General features: G+C 32.5%; 3 protein-coding genes across 7 annotated transcripts; all 3 read right to left on the bottom strand.

The window, feature by feature from the left end:
* Window positions 1-641: 641 nt before the first annotated feature.
* On the bottom strand, window positions 642-7,446 carry LOC110628712 (putative RNA-binding protein Luc7-like 2). Of its 3 annotated transcripts, XM_021775506.2 has the most exons (13): window positions 7,103-7,443; window positions 5,665-5,717; window positions 5,277-5,445; window positions 5,122-5,185; window positions 4,634-4,713; window positions 4,355-4,508; window positions 3,960-4,021; window positions 3,771-3,833; window positions 3,090-3,148; window positions 2,698-2,779; window positions 1,506-1,552; window positions 1,154-1,393; window positions 642-921 (listed from the first exon to the last, which is right to left on the bottom strand). In XM_021775506.2, the coding sequence occupies exons 1-13, from the start codon at window positions 7,247-7,249 to the stop codon at window positions 903-905; spliced, it is 1,239 nt and encodes a 412-aa protein (XP_021631198.1). In that variant the 5' UTR covers window positions 7,250-7,443; the 3' UTR covers window positions 642-902. The 3 variants fall into 3 exon arrangements, 1 of the variants encoding a protein (XP_021631198.1); XR_006348025.1 differs by lacking the exons at window positions 642-921; window positions 1,154-1,393 and adding an exon at window positions 2,915-2,963 and having other exon boundaries at window positions 1,500-1,552; window positions 7,103-7,446; XR_006348026.1 differs by lacking the exons at window positions 642-921; window positions 1,154-1,393 and adding an exon at window positions 2,915-2,960 and having other exon boundaries at window positions 1,500-1,552; window positions 7,103-7,446.
* Window positions 7,447-9,419: 1,973 nt separating this feature from the next.
* Window positions 9,420-12,525, bottom strand: LOC110627505 (acyl carrier protein 2, mitochondrial). Its single transcript, XM_021773853.2, has 2 exons — window positions 12,224-12,525; window positions 9,420-9,721 (listed from the first exon to the last, which is right to left on the bottom strand). The coding sequence occupies exons 1-2, from the start codon at window positions 12,437-12,439 to the stop codon at window positions 9,545-9,547; spliced, it is 393 nt and encodes a 130-aa protein (XP_021629545.1). The 5' UTR covers window positions 12,440-12,525; the 3' UTR covers window positions 9,420-9,544.
* A 589-nt stretch (window positions 12,526-13,114) lies between these two features.
* LOC110628383 lies at window positions 13,115-18,776 on the bottom strand. Of its 3 annotated transcripts, XM_043948996.1 has the most exons (7): window positions 18,394-18,776; window positions 17,647-17,843; window positions 15,783-15,977; window positions 15,373-15,489; window positions 15,061-15,210; window positions 14,074-14,132; window positions 13,115-13,509 (listed from the first exon to the last, which is right to left on the bottom strand). In XM_043948996.1, the coding sequence occupies exons 2-7, from the start codon at window positions 17,647-17,649 to the stop codon at window positions 13,374-13,376; spliced, it is 660 nt and encodes a 219-aa protein (XP_043804931.1). In that variant the 5' UTR covers window positions 17,650-17,843; window positions 18,394-18,776; the 3' UTR covers window positions 13,115-13,373. The 3 variants fall into 3 exon arrangements, with proteins under 3 accessions (XP_043804931.1, XP_021630719.1, XP_021630716.1); XM_021775027.2 differs by lacking the exon at window positions 17,647-17,843 and having other exon boundaries at window positions 15,783-16,005; XM_021775024.2 differs by lacking the exon at window positions 17,647-17,843 and having other exon boundaries at window positions 18,394-18,775.
* Between the last annotated feature and the right edge of the window lie 1,138 nt (window positions 18,777-19,914).

Raw genomic sequence — 19,914 nt, 5'->3', positions numbered from 1 at the left:
TATAATATGCATTTGTACTAAAATATAAAATATTTATTTTTCTTAGATTTAATTGAATAAAAAATGTGCAATTCTGACATCCATTGTAATTGGAAAAACCATAAATGCTTCGATAAAATTGCTTGCCGTAATTTTATTATATGAAATTACTTAAAAACTTAATTAAATTAAAATAATTTAATCTAACGCACATTTCTGTTGAATGTAACGAAATCTAGTACCTAGAATTTCTATAATTTTCGGTCAATTCAGTCACGCCGATGTCTCTTTTTCCCCCACAAATTCATACGCAATTAAATAATAATAATCAATCATTTTTTAAATTAATTTTGAGTTAAATTTAATATATTTCAACAACTTTCAAAGTATTATTTTCAAATTTAAACTATTTTTCATTTGCAATCACATTTCAAATAATTAACACAATAAATTCAAAAATGATGCTCTCATTGCAAAAAAGTTGGGAAATTTGCCTTTTCATTTATTTTTTCCAAAAAAAAATTTCGTTCTGACGCTTCTGAAAGAAATATGAAAAAAAAAAATACTACTACTAAATTGCAGTCCACGAGGATGCACCATTATGTAACAAGGACGTCAATTCCTGGAGTAAAATGAAATTGACAGGATTAACTAGATAAAGATATTGCAAAGCCTACCTCTTAAACATACAAATCTCGAGAAAATCTATGATGCAGTTTGGCATGCCTTCACCCAAAATACCAAAGCCACGTACTCATCAAATTCCACTAAAATATCAGTAACTACTACATAACATCATTCTTTACTCCACAAGTTCATTGACCTAGAGGTTTCTTTTTTCTTTTTCTTTTTTTTTTTTCTTATAAAACAAAAAATAAAAAAGCAGCAAACTTCCGTACCCAAAACACTCGACCGCAACAGTCCTAGTACCGATCATGTCGCCTGTTCATGAATCAAATAATATACCGTCATTAATAACTTATTAGAAAAATGTTAACATTTACTCTACACTATACATGAAAACTAAGAACAACCGATAACTTATATCACAAACATACCTGGGAGTATTCTTTCAAAAAGATAAAATTTAAACTAAATCCATAAGGCCACTGCTAACTCCTAGAAAAATATTCGAATGCTCTAATGACCAGTAAGTTCAAGGGCGAAATAATACCTGTGACGATCATAATCCCTAGAACGTTCTCTAGATCGAGAGCGCGATCTATGGCGACTTCTTGAATCATAACTTCGGGAGCGATCTCTATCACGGTCCCTATCATATCCACGATCTCGATCATAATGCCTGTCACGATCTCTGCTCCTACGATCATAATCCCTCTCCCGGTCATGACTATCTCCTTGATCCCTATCCTTGTTAGGTTCCCTTTCACGATCTCTGCTTCGCTCTTTTGATCTACAATAATAGCAAATATTGGGAGGAAGATATGAAAAACTTAAAAAAAAGATACAAATCCACGACCTCATGTACTAAATAGTTAAAAGAGAAGAAACCCAGATAATAATACCTTCGATCATCATGCCGATCACCTTTGAGTAGCTTGTTTCTCTCTTCCTGAAAAATTTATTACAAATAAAGAAACACTTAAGGCCACTCCTTAAAAAATCAAGTACCACTTCAGATGAGCTAATGAGTAGAAATCAATGAATAAAAGTCAACCAGAACAAATTTTACAATAGAAGGCATCATTTGCAACCCGTATTCCATTTAACTTAATGGAATGAGCACCTTGTTTTAAATTAAAAGGTGCTGAGTTAACACACAAGCATGCACACAAAAAGAAATATGCAGAAACTCAAGAGCAATTGATCTGAGAATGCATCAAGAGGACCAAATTTACAAGGGCTTTTCATAGTGTTTTTTCCTCTCAATTTGCTATAATTCCAACTTAGACGCTAAATTGCACAAGACTTTGAGAATCAGATATCTAGAAGAAACTTCGAAAGCCAATAAGAAATCAACATTGCCAACCAAGTTCTAGAATTTTTCCCTTTTTTTAGGAAAAAAAAGGTGATCCAGTGCACGACAAAATATATCAATGACATTCTTTTGAAAACAGGGCAACCTTAAAGACAGCTTATGTTTTTAACAGTGTTATTTGGAAAACCCCTTAATTAGCATATAATAATGATCCTCTGCCAACACACACAAAATTGGAAGGGGAAGCACTTTATACTATTGCATTATATGCATTGACAGCTATAAGACTGGATACGATAAATGCTTACTGTCGCCAATATGAATATTTTTTTTTCAACATCAACTAGTTTTTTCCTGTCTTAAGGTCCAACATCTATCAAATCTAAAATGGGGGGAATTTAAGAAATCAAATTCTCTGGGGCAAAAAAAAACTCATAGATGCATGCTAACTGAGGTTCTCTATAGATTAATGTGAAACTTACACAAGCACCTGAACCAACATATCCACAAGACTGACATCCCAAAGATAAGTAAAATAGTATATTCAGCACACTTAACCATCCATCAGTTTAAGTTATTTTCCTTTAAATAGGAACAAAATCATATATTAACAGATGGAAATATGGGATCAAAGAAAGATAATGATGAATTTTCAGGATGTTTATTACATTCCATTTCTGCAATCCCTACTCAACCACTTTCTACCACAACACCAACACGAGCAAGAAAATAAATCAGCTAAAAGTATATGACAAAAGTAAATTGTTGTATTTCCATACCTGAAGCTCTGTGAGTTTCTCACGGATTTGCATATAGCCTAGATGAAGCTTCCCTCCAAAATGGTCTGCTAAACGCCGATCACTGAAAGCAGAAACAAAGATCAAAATGCTTTTGGAATCCAAAAAATGTGACTGATAAGCACGTGTATAGTAAGTTGCCCCATAAGTTTCTAGCTATATCATGATCTGCAAGCATATAAAACAGAAAAAGACGCACATTCTTTAGCTGCAAAAGTTATCCTCGTAAAACTGGGCCCAAAAGCCTGCTGGTACAAGGAGGTATAATAGTTGGGTCAAAAGCTGAACCACTTAAAACCCCAAATACAAATTCTTTTGTTTCCCTCAGGAAAGCTTAAAAGATAAATATCTGGAGATATAAAATTTAAGTATACCTGTCATATACACTCAAAAAAGCGCCACAAATGTCACAAACACGTAACTTCTGATCAGTCTGAAAAACATGAAAAGCAATAAGGACTGGTTTTATTGTCCACATAAATTAATTATATATGAGAAAAATCTGGACATGGACACAGATGAACAACTGGCTACCTCTAATATTATCACACAATAGAACATCGGAACGCATGTGTAATCATGCCTCCATGATTATAATTCCTTATTTCTACTTTCTTTAAATGCGGACCCAGATAGCTAATGTTGTTCTATAAATGTGATCCTCTCAGCTCTAGAAGCAACATGCATATGATTGAGAATAAGTGCTTGAAGAATGTCTAAATCTAAGATCATAACATTGCTTAAATGGATGATACTGGTATTCAGAGACAAGCATCTCTCTAGTCACAAGTTATAGAAGTGTATCTTGATTCTTGAATGAAACTTTGATAACTGTAAGTGTTCAAATCATATTGACTATCTTAGAAAGAAAAATAGTCAAGTTATTTTGAGTGAAGTTAGCTTGCTGGGTATTACAAGAATGAATTTTTGTCTGATATGTATAATATGACATGATTCCTTGGAAGCCCTTGATCTTGTTTAATAATTCCATTTTGATTCTTTGTTTTTAATGATATCAAGAAGAACAATGTAAAATAATAGGAAAATAGACTCACAATGCGGACATCAGCAGCAGTATACTTGGAGGAATCCAGTGCAGGCTCTTGCCTTGCAGGAAGCTGAAGAGAAAAAGTAGAACTATTAAATAAGAGGGTAGCTAAATCAAACTAGGTGAAATAGAAAGGAGAGAAGGAACAAAATGCATAAAAACAAAGATCCACAGAAAGATTTTGAGAATCAAAAACCTTCTTAAGTGCCTCAGCCTCTTCCAAAGCCTTCTGAGCCTCATCTACCATTCCTTGCTCACCTGAAGAGTGCATAGGGCCTTGAGACTAGAAACAAAAGACTAAAGAATAACTGGGTTAAACATAAAGCATTGGTCATGCACATTTTCCAAGATGCAGAACATAAAATAATTAAAAGCTTAATGTCCTAAAGTCCAAAAACAACTCGGTCTATCAGAGGTATTGCATGACCATTTATAATACATACATACATGACTGTATCTCTAACAACACAGGTGACCCGAAAACACATACAACAGATACAAGGAAGAATAAATTAAGGGTATATTTAATTGAATAGAGCGGAAGAAAGGTATACATTGTAATCTATAACAAATATGAGCACGGTCCCTTACCAAGATCCTCTGCCTTCTTCAGCTTTTCGTTAATCATTTCCTGGGTACGAGGATCAGGAGCAGCTACAGGCAGGGGTGCCAATGGAGGCGGGTTTGGCAAGGGTTGAGGCAAAGATGCCCTATCTTTGTTGAAGGCTTCCAAAAGCAGTGCAGACTGCCAAAGAGTATTGCACATTATTTAATACCACAAAACCCTTTCGACGGCAAAAAATGTGCGTGTGTACACCAGAATGGTAAAAATCAGTAATTTGCTTATAAATCTAAGAAGCCACTTCATACCTGCTTCTCTGCTCTTTCACTTCTGAGTTTTTCCACCTCTTCCATAGCTTGAATCTTAAAATCTGTCTTTCCTTCAAGATCTGCAAATGTATACCAGCATTAACTCATTACAAACGGAAAAATGCATTTTACAGACCACATAGATTTACTAATCAAAGTAACATAGTGGCGCATTCAAGAAAGCTTCAAGCATCATTAGAAGCATGCTACAAGACTGACTATCACTGTCTAATTGGCCTCCTTATCAGATAGCAGATAATATGCTAAATTGATTCACCAACTCTTTAGAAAAGGTGCCTCAAATTAGCAATGTGTCCAAAACCCCAACTAACTAACCTTTTTCATGTAAAACTTGACTACATTTTTACAGAAGTATTACAACCATTATTAATTTACTCTATAGAAGGCAATAAAGAGTTTTAAAATAAAAAGGAGAGAGAAAAAAAAAGGACGATTTGACATAGAATCACGGCAAAAACACTTCTTACCATATTTATCAGCTTCTTTCAATTTCTCCTTGATCTGCTTTGATAACTCAATTATCTCTGGCGACTGCAATTTCAAGAAAGAATTCTTTCCAACTAAATAAAATTATCAAACGTAGAAAAATTAATCAAACATATATTGAAAGCTCTGACATCACCTGTGTGACCTCAGAAACTGATATTGCAATAGCAGCCTTTGCATCCTCAGCCTCAAGACGCTTAAGAGCTCTGCTGATTTTTTTATCACACTCAACAATGAGCCGATCTATAACATCCTCCAACTCTCTGTCATAGTTATCAACACCTTTTGCCCTTGCCTCTTCATATCTATGTAAAGTTAAGGAATCATATAGAAAAGGAAGTAAAACTACAGGAATAAACAATTGGGCTCTTTAAACTGATCATAACTGAACACAGAGAATGAAAGCATGCATGCACTTTCACACACATGCAAGTATGTGTGTGTGTGTGTGGAGAGAGAGAGAGAGAGAGAGAGAGAGAGAGAGAGAGAGAGAGCAACAATTATTAAAAGCTAATAAAGGATACTCTTTCCTCAGCTGCAGGGAATGGACCTTAGGACATGGCCCCATATCCATTTTCTGAAAGCAAGGTACAACAACAATTAAAAAAAATAAAAAAACTAAGCAAAAAATCAGAATGATTATAATCATAAAAATGACATACAATCAGCATTCAGCACGACAGATAAACTTCAAGCATGGAGTCAAATATCCATTCAATTAAATCTGACAGCCCTTTCTCACTAGAAATTCAGAAACTCTCCCTAAGTTAAAATTTTCAACTTATTTGTGAGGAATAACTTATTTACAGAAAAGGAAGTTCAGAATTTTTTTTTTTTTGGAGGGGAGGGGGGAATCTCCATTCTCGGACAGAAAATTCACACAAAGAGCGGATACAAAGTTTCATAATTTGTAATAGCGTTCAGTAAATGCTTTCAAACACAGATACTCAAGTTACTTTGTGATAGACGTGTAAGTTGGGTTCATCACATATTTATGCTGTTGGGCAGACATGCACCTCTACCTAGTGTGATCCATCCAGGAATCTTGAATTGTAATGTAAAATTCACCAGCTCTCTATTTTTTCGCCCTGAAAAATGCACAGCTATGGGGAACATAAAGCCCTTGTTTGCATGGAAAAGAAATTTCTATTCAGAAAAGAATTCATTTGTCTGGAATCAATTTAAATATAATAGAATTCAATTTAACTCTTCTATATTAAACAAATTAATAATAAATTTAAATTGATTTAATCATTCTTATTATTTTTAAACTAAACATAAATATTTATTCTTATAAATAATAATAATTTTTATCACATTGATTGAAGAATCATTATTAATATTTTTATAATATTTAAATCTCAATTTTACATAATTTTTTACCATTAAAAAATACAAATTAATTTTTTAAAATTAAAAAAATAATATAATAAATTTCTTAATATCAATTATAAATGCAATATTAAATTAAATTATTTGTTTAAAGAGCAATTATTAATTATAAAAATAAAAAATAAATTTAAAAATTAAAACAAACTAAAAAACAAAGGATAAAATGAAAAGGAAAAAAAAATCTCAATGGCTAATTAAGTAATTTTAATATAAATTTCTTGCAAAGTCTTGTCAATTTTGGCAAATTTTTTTTTTTTTTAATTCATAATCAATTCTTGAACAAGAATTCAAGAGAATTAAATTGTTACACTATTAATTTTACCAAACACAAACATTTAGGAAAAAGAATTCATTTCAATTCTTTCAAAATTAGCTATTCCAAACAAGGTTAAAGCAAATTTCGAGCATAACCCACTCTTTTCCACAGCATTCTTTGCAAACAAACACCCCCAAATTCTCCAAAGTACACTGCTCATATAGAGGCACTAGGGTTTCCAAAAAAAAAAAAAAAAAAAAAAAAAAGAGAAACAAAAAAAACATTATAAGGGCAATTGATGAAACTGAAAGTACCGTTAATTGGAAGAGCTCATGGGGGCAAAGGCCAACTAGGTACATGCGACACACATCACGATCGTAGTACTTACGATTCACCTCCCTAACGTCGCCGTTTCGATTGGCTCCCATGAGCACATCCAGCTGCTTCCTCATGGCGTCCATCTCTCCTCCCTCTCTCTGCCTCTCAAGCTTTCCCGAGCTCTATGTCTTGAGCAGTGGACAGACACCCACCCACCCTCTCTCTCTGGGGTCGAGTGAGATTAGGGTTTTGTTCCAGAGAGCTTTTGGGGTAAAAACGAGAAACCTTTCGTTAGGGCTCTGCTAGACGACACTGTTAAGTGTTAAGCTGTTACTCCATGTAAGAATTTATGTTATTTATCTAGGTACCCTCGCATTTAGCTTATTTTACTGATATATATTTCTATTTCAATCAAATTATACACAAAATTAATATAATTTATTTACAACAAATAATAATTTTAACTTGTTTAGTTTAGTTTGTTTTATTTTAGGAATGCACTAATAAGCAAATTATTAGCAAATATAATGAAAAATGATAATTCATTAATCATACATATCACAAAAGAATTTTAACTAATAATTTAGAGGAGCGTAAAATTTATATTTAAGAGGGTTGAAATTACAAGAAAAATAATAAAATGAAAATAACTAAACTATGATTTTCATTTTACAAGTTAATTGAAAAAATAAAAATATTTATTTTATGTATTTGTAATGTATTATATATGTGTACATACGTGTTTATATTGTTAATAAACCTTTCATTTTAATTGTAAAATTTATAATTAATTTAAAATGTACATTTTAACTTTCAATTACATTGCATAAATAAAAATGTATTCATTAAAAAAAATAATAGAATTAAATAGATAGAACATTTCTTTCAAAAAAAAAAAAAAAGATTAATCAACATTTAACGATTTATTTTGAGAAAATGCTTAATAATTTAGAATGTAATGTTTCAAGTTCAACCTTATTATTATTAAAGGGAGTTAAATTTGGCAATAATATATGTTATTTTTTTTAATCATGTACTATGCCCAACTAAAAGTATATCAGACAACCCGTATAAACCTAAAAATCACAAGTAATTGAAACCCACCATTACTAGAGGAACCACCAACCAAACCGCTACTATTATTGAAATGAAGCCAATTGGAATAAAATAAAACGTCAAGAAATAAACAAGAGTCCAAGTGCCATAGTCTTTCATCTCATTTTGAGTTCCAGATTGCTTCATCATCCATCTTTTCAATGCATTTTATCTTTTTTTTTTTTTTTTGGGAGAATTGTAGCATTTTTGCATCAAGGGTTGCTCTTTAAATATTGGGCTTTGAAAATAAATGCAAAATGGCATATTTTAAGTCTCAAACCTTCAACCTTCTGTTTGAGTTCTATCATTGCACCAACCAGTATACTTGCCTTTGTATTCTGCTTCAGAGCGCACTTATGAGATATCAAAACGCTAGTACTTTGATCAAGAATCCACAAAGACATCAAAAAATCTTAATTGCAACACAATCAGAAAACAAAGATGAGAATTGAGAAATGATCCTTAAGTTGCAATCTATGTTATAAAGGTTTTTGGTCTGTTTCATCAAAACCCTTACTGAGTTGCCATGTGCAGTAAAGAAAACTTTTGAGCTAGAGTTCAGGTTTCCATGAGCATGAAGTCCGTAGCAAACTACTTTTGCCTAGTTAGGAGAACCAGGAAGACCATGCAACCTTCATGAAACATGAGGTGGCAATTGGCATCCATAACCATATGGCTGTAACTGTTGACTGTAACATCTTGAATAATAATAAAGTCTTGAGGCGGCTGGCCATGCATGAATTCCCACTGCAGTTTCTTTATTTCACAAGTCAGCCTTTTGTAGGCATTACAAGTATCATCTCTGCTTAATCATGAGTTCGTTCAAACAATTTGGACTACCATATAGAGAAGACCAAAAGATTCCCCAATTTGGTTAGAGAAAGAATTAATAGACACTTGACAAAAGAACATCTAAATAGCTCAAATGCAAACCTCATGAAGCAATGTGCTGTCACCTGTCATTGGTCATTGTGCCTGATTGCAGTTGCATTTCAGATGCACATATATTTCCACACCAATCATATCTGCGAGGAAATGATACACCAGAAATTTTTATTGAAAAAAAAAAAAAAAAAAACTTTATATAGGCAATGAGCAACAAGTGTCAACCAGTAGTTCCTGCTCGTTGGACCATTGTAATTCCCTTCAACTGGATGAGCACCATTACAGTCACAATGACAAATATCAAAAACAATCCCCTTCAAACAGATTCAGGAATGGACAAATCCAATATATCTCCAACATTTTATTGGAAAAAAAAATAGAGACCAAGTTTCGACAATTTTTAATAATGTTGACGTTCCTCACAAAAAAGAACAAAAATAATACTTAGTAGTTTTTTTCTATTTAGCCTGAGGGTGAGAAGCTATAAAGTCAACAGCAAGGCTGATGGAACTGATCTTATCTGCTTCATTATCAGGGATCTCAAATCCAAACTCTTCTTCAAGGGCCATCACAACCTCCACAGTGTCCAAACTATCTAAACCAAGATCATTTTGGAAATGGGCATTTGGTGTGACCTGAAAAGGAAATGCATTGCTTTTTCAGCTGATAGTACTAAAAGCAAAAACTCAAAACAAAGAGAAGATGTGCAAGGAAAACATCAAAAGAGTACAAAGTAACAAGACTAGACTAGCTGGTTTGAATCAAATTTTTTATTCAAATCTGGATTCGTTAAGGTTTGAGGTAGTTCCTTTCTAAAAGCAACATTTAAATTGTGAATGAGTGACCACCTGACATTGTCATCAACTCAAATCTTAATCAATCAAGTTGTCACGTGCCAATCATTGCACACCCTTTGCTAGCAGAAATGGTGACAACAAGAATGTGAAGAAAAGGATAAACTGGTAAATCCCAGGACACGGACATCCTGGTAAAGAATTTCCAGTATAAACTGGTAAGTGTAAACATTATAAGGATTCATTACTTGCATTCTAAATCGCCATTGAAATTGAGACAGCAAGACAAACACTGATCCAACTCATTTCATTTCACTTTTTATCCTTTCTACTTTGTGGTGGATGTACAGAAAAGGAGGATATATACTTTTTCCTTCATTTTTCTCAAGTATTTTTTATTAACAGCTAACTGAAAAACCCACATCCATATCCAAACTTACTATCAAATAATTGAAAAATTAATGATCTAAAGAGACATCTAGCAGATGACCCAAAATTTATCTTCAAAGTACCAAAAAAAAAAAAAAAACCTCCATAAAGAATGAGGACATAATGCTTCTATTATTCCAACAAATCAGTTTAGATTCCATGCATAAATACTCCACAAGTACTCATCTCATTTGTCCATTTAGGCTCCCATCCTATAAGGTGATATTCTCTACCTTCTGGAATACTAATCCTTGTTTGGATAAGGGGGATTTTCACCTTTATATGTTTAGAAAGGGAGAGGAAAATAGAGAGGGGAAACAAAATAACAATTATTTTCCGCTACTTATTTTCTCTCCAATTTGGAGAGAAAGTAAAAAAAAGTGGAGGCATTTTGCCTTGAAATGTGTGAAATAATATGTCTTTTATTTTAATTTCTTATTTGTCCTTATTAGGTAAAAAGTAAATCTAATTTATTAAGTGAGGGTAATATGATATTTAATTACTTTCTTTTCACTCCTCTTCATACCAAATGAAGAAAGACAATTTTATTTTCCTTTCCACAGTTCCACCCTTTACTTATCCAAACACAAGAGGAAAGAAAAGATGAAAATAAATATATTTTTCCCTGGTTATTCTCCTTATCCTCCCTTGAAATTATAACAGAATACAAGGATACATCAGGTCCAGCTCATGGAAAGGAATATTCTTCAGATGAAGGGAAGGCTAACAAGTAAGAAACCATCAAAATCATAGTGAAACTATTCATTTATCCAATGTATCCAATTCCCTCTCAAGTTATAGATAATTATTCCCAAATCTACCAGAGAATCCACTTCTGATCTACAGTTTCTTAGCAAATTTATAATCCAAAGGAAAACAGCATTGATATCAGTATCTAATAAGAAATATGCCCCCATCAATTAGTAAGAAGATGGTTTCAAATCAGCATCACAACAGTCCTGCTCACTTCAGACGTTTAAATATTTCAATGCACCATAAAAAGCTACTAAAGAAAGAAAAATTGAAATAAAAACGGCTGCAACTTAATGAATCACAATGGCACTTTAACCAATAACCAATCTACACAAAGCATAGCTGTGTCTGGTTTCAACTACACCACCTTTACTTCCTTTCTATAATGTCTAACTAACTCAGAACTCCTAAATTTTAAACAAAAACTGAATTTCTCATAACTTTCAGGAATTTGCTCAATTTGCACTAAATTACAGTTTTCTTGCACATTACTGTTTTGCGCACCACAATCTTGCAATGACCCATAAATTTCTTATAATAAAGGAGCTCCCACATTCAGAAATACAGTAATAAGAAAATAACAACAGGTCTAACTGATGGCTAGTACAATAACCCGGAAATTCTCAACCAACGGGGGCACATTGATTGATAACGGCACCAAATTGACAAACAAACCATCGACAACAAGCATAACGTATTTGAGTAGCTTCCAACTTAAAATAGCAATCAAGACTCAGAGGGTAACTACAGGCCACTTAAGAAGCAAGAAGAACCCAATAAGCCAAAGAGGCCCTTTTACCCCCAAAGCATGGGAGCTCGCTCTGAAAAATCCTTTAGTTTCACTTGTAAATGAAAACTAATGATTCCATTTTCAGTTTGATATTCCAATGATTAGATAAACCAAATTCTCCAAAAGGAACATACAAAATAATCCTAGAAAAATAAATCATAATTGAAAAAAAAAACTTCTAAATTCACCTAGAAAAATACACAGCTTTGAATATGTGGGTTTAACAGCTGTGTCACTAAAGAAACTCAATTTAACAATTTTTTATGGGAACTTCTAATCCATTGTTTTCGATTACTAAACAAAGCACAATCCAGAAAAGGGTATTTATAGTGAAAGCATAAGGACTAGTTTTGAAAATACAAAGGAATTACCTTGGAAGGATCGACCTTCTGAAAATTCTTCACGACGGAGACAACACGATCTGCGACATCGGATTTGTCAAGGAAGGAGCCTCTCACCTCCTCAGAGAAACGGCGCAGTATTGCATTGAACGAAAGGGCGAAGAGGCCGGTATTCGGTCTAGGGTTTTGAGGTACAGCCCGAACGGTCACCCTCAAGTGTTTCAGGAAAGCTCCTGTCGCCGCCATTGCAGTGCGTCTCAGTATATGTTAGCAGAAAGAAGGAAAGTAAGCTTTCTCACTTGCAAATTGGGGTGAAGCGGAAAAACTGAGAAAATAAAGATAAATATCCAGGTAATTACAAAACGACACCGTCTGTTAGTTACAAGAGTCAAAAAGCAGGAGCCTGTCGGCGGAACTTGCAAAGCAATTAGTTAATTACTACTCGCTGAAATTTAGATTAAAGTTTCATACTTCTATTTTCAAAAATATAAAGTTGAGTCTTTGAAATAAAAATTTCGAATAAAGTGAATTGATTTTTTTATAATAATTAAAATTTTTGTTTGAAATGAAAAAAAATTGATTTTTTCAACTTAAAAACTTTCAAGCAAAGGGTAAAAATTTAAAATTAAAAATAACCACTAGAAATTAAAAAAATTAAATAATTCTAGAAAAACTGCCACATTAGAAGACATGTTTTCCATTTGGAGTTAAAATTGAAAAATCAAAACATTCGCTTTATATTAAAAAAATATTAATTTAAATTAGTATTTAAATTTTTATTACTGAAATAAATTTAAATTTTTTTAACACTCTCTAACTAGTATTTCCTTCCTCTCCACAACTCAAATAATAATATCAAACAGACTTGAAATAAGCAAATTCCAACTTTAAATAATACTGATAATAATGAGAAATGCATTATTGAATTTGAATAATAGATTTGCTTATTCCCATGTCTTTATCTAAAAATAGCGAATGAGGAACTATTTCTCATCTTTCCAATGAAGAGGAGCAAATTGGCTCCCTTCACCTGTGCCTGTGGCTGTAGCTGTGTTACAATTTGCAAAGCAATTTCCCAATTCATCTCCTAATTTACAGACAAAATAATAAGCAAAATCTCCCTCCCTCTCTCTCTCTGTCTCCCCTTTAAATCATCATATTGACAAATTAAGCCATTGCTTCAGTCCAGGTAAAAGAGAGTCACAATTTTCCGGAGGTTTTTGGCTTCTTGACAAGTTTCCATTAGCAACTTGCTATCATGAAAGGCAAAGCAAATTACTTGTTGTACATGAGAAATTATGTCCATATTACACAGCCTGCAATTTTGTCCCAGAAAAAAAAAAAAAAAAAATAGAACATTAGGCATATTCAACTTTACTGAACTCTAAAAGCAAGCAAGTTTGATACAGAACTTCACTGCAACTAATGCTGAAATAACTTCAATTCAAACTACTGCGAAATTCAACAGTTAGGGAGTTTAGATGGATGGAGATGTCATTTTTCCTCTTCATTCTTAGGGTGCTTATAATAAAATCAAATTATAGTGGCCATCACAGTTTTGATTCGATGCCGTTCAAGAAAAAGAGGGAAGTAAGGGGATATTTTCTCATAGTTCATTCTTCCACTAATAGTCTAATATAGAAACTATAAACTTGGTTTTATTTTCGCTAGCTCAATGCTGCAAAAGCAACTTCAGCAGTTTACCAAAATCAATAGGAAATTCCCACCATCAATCTGCCTCAGAAAACTAAAGATAATTTTCTTACTTTGATAGGTTTGCTAATTGATGGACAATTAAGAAGAAAAAGTAATACCGGTACACATAAAACTGAAGACCACAAGCTATTTACGTATTAGAAGAATAACATGTTAACACACACCTGCTGGCTTCAATCAGTGGTAGATGATCATAGTGAGGCTTCTCTATCACATTCTGCACCTGCAAACCCAAAACCACAAAAAGAAAATTATTATAACACAACATGTTCCTTCAAAGCTGGATTTTTGCTATATCTTTGCACCATGCTTGTCAAGCTCAGTATCATCCTCTAATACAACTCTATTTAATTCCTATAATCAATGAGTTTAAATATGTGCATAATACTAGATTAAACACATTTAAAGTTATTAGACTATAAAGGAAAGGCACCAAAAATTAGTTAGATTCTGTTGTCAAAGTAGTTAGTTTATTATTGAGGCAGTTAGCAAGTTAAGCTTTAGTTTTGTAAACAGAGAATATTTTTCTGATATGCATTCAATTCAATACAACTTTCTATCTGTTTGCAATATAGGATCCCCAATTACAACAAATATATATGAATGATGAACCATAAAGGCTTCAGCCAAACCAAGCTCCCATATTTGTATCATCTTCACAGAAAATAATCCTACAAGGCTGTGTTCAAACAGTCTAGCTACCAGAATATTTCACTATACAAGCTCGTGTTATAGTTTAAGAGAATGAATTTGGGTTATATCACCCTTGCACGGAACAGAAGTTTTTCTTTTGACTAGCACACAACCAGCATATCATATAAAATTGTGAGTTCCACATAGGTGATGTCAAACCAAAGTACAAACGATAATCCTAATTAAAAGTTCAGAGTCAATAAAAATCTGAGATAAAGCAAATATTTAGACATCTCATTTCCCCAGAAAGCTTATGACACCATCAAAAACTTCAGTACGCATGTGTTCAAAATCCTCCAAATTAAAGTATTGTTCAAGGCTACAGTTCAGAAACCTCTCTAACAAGATTTAACTCCGCTAAGCATAATTTCATGATACAACATTCTATACAGGTTGTAAACTTTAATTTCCTTCAATAAAAGATAGAAATTCTTACAATAAAAGATAGAAACTCTTACTTTTGCCAATAATTCCTGACTCTCAGGTGGTTGCTTTTTCAAGCTTTGAGGCAAGATGACCGTAAGCAGCTCTGGCTTCTCAGCTCTTAAAGCACCTCTGATAACAGCTGCATTAGTCCCTGATGCACCTGATGTAAAAATGTGATTTTTCTGCATTCAAAATTTATGCAACAGCTTCAGGAATGAAGGAATTAACAATGTCCATATTTATAAGTTGAGGCTCAGCTTGAGTAGACTACTGACATGCTCAATCAGTACCCACATGCCACATGTGAAATTAAAATGTACAGGACTAAAGTTAATGCATCTTACTGTTATAACCAGAGCATAACTAAGAATCTCAATGAGTTCTTGATGCATGAATCCCATATTTCGTGTCCCAAAAAAGCCAATAGATCTAGGTCCCTGTTGTTGAATGGCTAGTAACTCCTGCAAAAAAAGCATGCAATACTTAATAATTATATTGAGAATAGGGGAAAAGGGGGAAAAGAGAACTGTCATCTATAACAATACGCTAACATCACTCCAAGGGTAACATCCAGCAACACTCATCAATTATTGTGGTTAATATTCTTACAGCCAAATCCAAAATCTCAAAGCAGCGGAGAGATTCTATTGACATAAAAAAGAGTTGGACCAGTTCAGATGTCCACTTTTTACCATTAACCATAGAAAATAATTTATCAGGTGAAGCTCAAGTTTGCAATGGGAAGACTACACACCTGTAAATAATCTACATCAGGAACAGGCTTATACTCTGACACCACAACTGTACTCGATCCTTCAACAATAGATTGGGCTTGGGTTGGAATTTGGTTGCCAGTATCTTCATCAGAACCAAACATGGACGACATACTCTCATCTTCAGTTTTCCACCAATCCACCTCTTCATCTCTTCTCATATGCCCACAAAGCAACTATTGCCAGTACATGAAAACAGAGGACCTGGTAGTAAATCATCAGTGAAAACCAACTGAACATAAATAGTGGTGATCAGGCAACACCAAGCTCAAACGAGGTTTGAGGGACATTGCAGTAGTCCTAGTCTTACTATTCCTTTAAAATATATACTTTAACACCTATCAAGTGTGTATAAAGCTTGTGTCGCTTGATCATCCCACTAAAAAAAATAAATACAAAGATATATTATACGACTCATCTTAGCAAAGCATTACATCGGAGCACTGCAACAACAGATGAATAACGTGAAAAATAGAAGGTGTTTGGAGTAATGAATATAGGAAATTGAAACATTAAAAAATAATTGGACAGGTATCAAAAATTATATATATTTATCTAAATGTAGTAGACCAAAAACTACCAATATAATAGTGCTGGATGGTTAACTTATTTTCCAAAAAAAGGGATGAAGGCAAAAGTTCACTTACAGAAGAGGTGCAGGCAAAAGTTCACTTACAGAAGAGGTGCACAAAGAACCTAAGCTCATATGATAATATGACCTACAAGATGGAAATTTATGATATCTGGCAAAGTAGACTTCTAACAACACAATAAACTGAACACATGATCTGAATCTCTTATTGACCTGCTCCACAATGCAAATCACTTATTTTTCACGTGCTCGCCAATTCAATAAGCAATAAACAAGAAATATGATATTTCAACACAACTTGCCATTTTAATTGAAAAAAATATGATGTGGATTTGACAACCTTAAAGAGAACAAAATTTGAAGCAAATGAATCAACCTTTCTTCTATTATTCCATTCATCAATCCTAGTGTCCACGACATACATTTGTAAATTAAATATTATACGTTTGAATCCAATTCACTTTAAAAGCCATTTTTCACTTTGAGATTTAGATTTTTAATAAAGGCTGTTAATAGGGAGGATTGAGGAAGCAGCTTTCTCCTCTTCTACTCTAAATTCTGTTGTCCAAATAGACAAAACCCTTTTTGAACCAGCTATTTAGCCAATACATTCAAAATATCAATCGTAAATCTAACGAGAAGGTTACCTTGTCGTTAGATATTGAAATATGAGTAACTTTGTTATTCAATATAAGTCGTACCTGCATACCTACATCACATAAATCCTTCAATTGAACTTTAAAAAACAGGCAACTACACGTACAATCATCTTGCACACTGTAGTTCTAGATTTGTCCAAATTTTTATTTATGAATCTTGTACAAGCTAAAGTTCTTTTCCTTTCCTATAGCACAATAATTCTCCTAGTCTATGCCTCAGGGATTTAAATCGCGGTCGCGGCCATGTTTGCAATCACGGTCACAGGTAACAAAAATAGGCTTGTAACGACCATAATGTATCCGTAATGACCGATCACTATGCATTTTTAAAAAAGATTTGCAGAACTCTTGAAATGGAAAGATATTTAAAGATATGAGTATAACCAAGACACCCAATCAAATAATAAGCATTAGTACATCAAATAAAGACATCCAATCCATCATTGTTAGACATCTATAACAAAATTAATTTATAGCTAAAATAAAAATGTAGATAATATAGATAGTAAAGAATAATAGTTCATACTCTAGGAAAAGAAAATGAGCTATTAACTCGTATGGCTTGAAAAAAAAAATCAGGTAATGGACCGTTACCATTATCGTTATATAGCAGCTGTAATGACTGTTCAAATAACAAAACTTTCTTCCTATTTATATAATGGTGTAACGGTAATGGGAGGGTAAAAAATCTATAGATAATAGCCGGTACGCTACATCTAAAACCATCCTATGCCTTCTTCCTGCACACACCTTGGCCTGCTACTTCTTCTGCTTAAGCACAAAGCTAAAAGCTTTACATTATAAGAAAAAAAGAAAGGATTCAGAAAAAAATAGAATTAAAGGAACAGATCAGCCTAATATAACTTTTAGAAGAAGAACTGACCATTATAGCGGCACCAAGGAGATCAAAACAAATGTGACATGAGAGTTTATAACTTAAAGTTGACTTAACTAATCCAATAATTTCAGTTGATTTCTTTAAGAAGATAATTACAGTCCCAAATGGGCTTGAGGATTCTAAGCATCAATAATATTTACCTATAATAAACATCTTCGAATTGTGTATCAGAACACATATGAGTTGGGAATACTTAGAACCCTTAAAGCATAGCATCTAAAAAATTTTAACCAACCGGAGAATGGTAGCCACCTCTAAAAATCTCATTTTTAAACCAAACAGCCACAAAGCGAGCACTATTATTTCGGATGCAGAGAAATAGAGAAAAATCCGATTCAAACCAAAAACTATTACATATTTGCTGTCTAAAATCACTAGTCAACAGAGAAACCCAACAGCCAAACTCCATTACAAAGCAAATAAATGTGAAAGAAAGGGCATACCGTCAGTTTGGAGAGCGATGGGAGCTTCCTTCTGGCGGGACATGTATGGTTGAGAATAGGGTTTCCTGTTTTAAGGAAATTAGAGGGGAAATCTAAAGAGTAAGAAGAAAAGAGAGAGGTAGTGGATGCAGTGGTTAACAAAAGCCTCATAGTAGCAAGAGTTGTGCACATCTCTCAGAAGATTTTTTTTCTTGCCCAATGCCCTCAAAGCTGATTGATTTTCTACCTGGACAGCTCTTTTTCCTCTCTTGCCAGGAGAAAACAGCGAGGGGGTACAGATAGAGAGATGGGTACAGAGAACTATTTATCAGAATATATATCTAGATGTAAAAGATATGTGAGATTGAACAGAATTTGTGAAAAGGGGTTCCTTTTAGCACTTCCATTTCCTCTTTCTATCTCTCTTTTTATATAAAAAAAAAAAAAAATGCCCATTAATTATTTACTTTGACTTTCCTTAGAATCTAGGGGTTTTGGTTTGAAAGTTGGTACTAGGTTGGACTATTATTTTAGTTTCATTTTGATTGATTGAGAAATAATTAAATAAATAGGAAATGTATGTAAAATTAATTGTAAAAATAAATATAAATTATTTAATTATAATAAAACAACTCAATTTTGTTATTAAAATTTAGTTTCAAACTAGTTAGAAATTTGTATCATTTTACTCTATCTAAAATTAATTTTATCTTAATATTTAAAAATGTAAGTCATTGAAAATAATAAAAGACTAAAAAGGAGTCATATTATATTGCCATTAAAAAAAAAACAATAAAAATAGTAGACTCTTTATTTGTTTAACTGTAATTATGAGAAAACTAAAAGAAAATGGCTACACTCTTCATTTGCAAAAAGTTAAATATCAAATTTGCATTTTTTTTTTTAATTTTAGTTTTTTTTGCTAGAGTCAATATAACATTATTATTTTTAAATGAGTGAAAAGAAAAAAAAATTGCAAATATTATTTTAATACAAAATTATATTTTAGTAAAATCGTGAAGCATAGGAGTCCCTTTATCAAGAGTTGGTCATCAACACCATTGAGGAAAATCAACACAAAAAGAAAGAGGATTTTTGCTTTTAAAAAAATGCAAGGAACCTTTTCCATTAGTTGATTTTGATAAATTATTCTCACTATATTGATTTATTATTTATTTACTTTTTTAAAGAATAAAAGCATGCATTAAAATGTCTTTTTCCTCTAATATTCATTAATGCAAAAATTAATAGATTGTTAATATTAAAGAGGATTCTTTTTAATCTTAATCCACAAATTTTGATTAAAGAAGCTTAATAGTTTTTATGGTATTTATTATTAAAAGAATACTAATTATTTTTTTATTAATTAATTATTAATTATCATAATTTTCAATTAAAAAAGTATTATTATTAAATAATTATTTAAAAAGTGACTATTACTAACATTTATCTATAATTATTTCAGAATTAAATCTTCTATTTTTTTTTTAAAAAAAAAATTGATTTGATTTAAGGCCAATTTTCCTTTTCCATGATTTAAGG

Source organism: Manihot esculenta, chromosome 12, assembly GCF_001659605.2.
Source record: "Manihot esculenta cultivar AM560-2 chromosome 12, M.esculenta_v8, whole genome shotgun sequence".
NCBI lineage: Eukaryota > Viridiplantae > Streptophyta > Magnoliopsida > Malpighiales > Euphorbiaceae > Manihot > Manihot esculenta.
The sequence above is the reverse complement of the archived record's forward strand: the minus strand, read 5'-3'. Positions and strand labels throughout refer to the sequence as shown.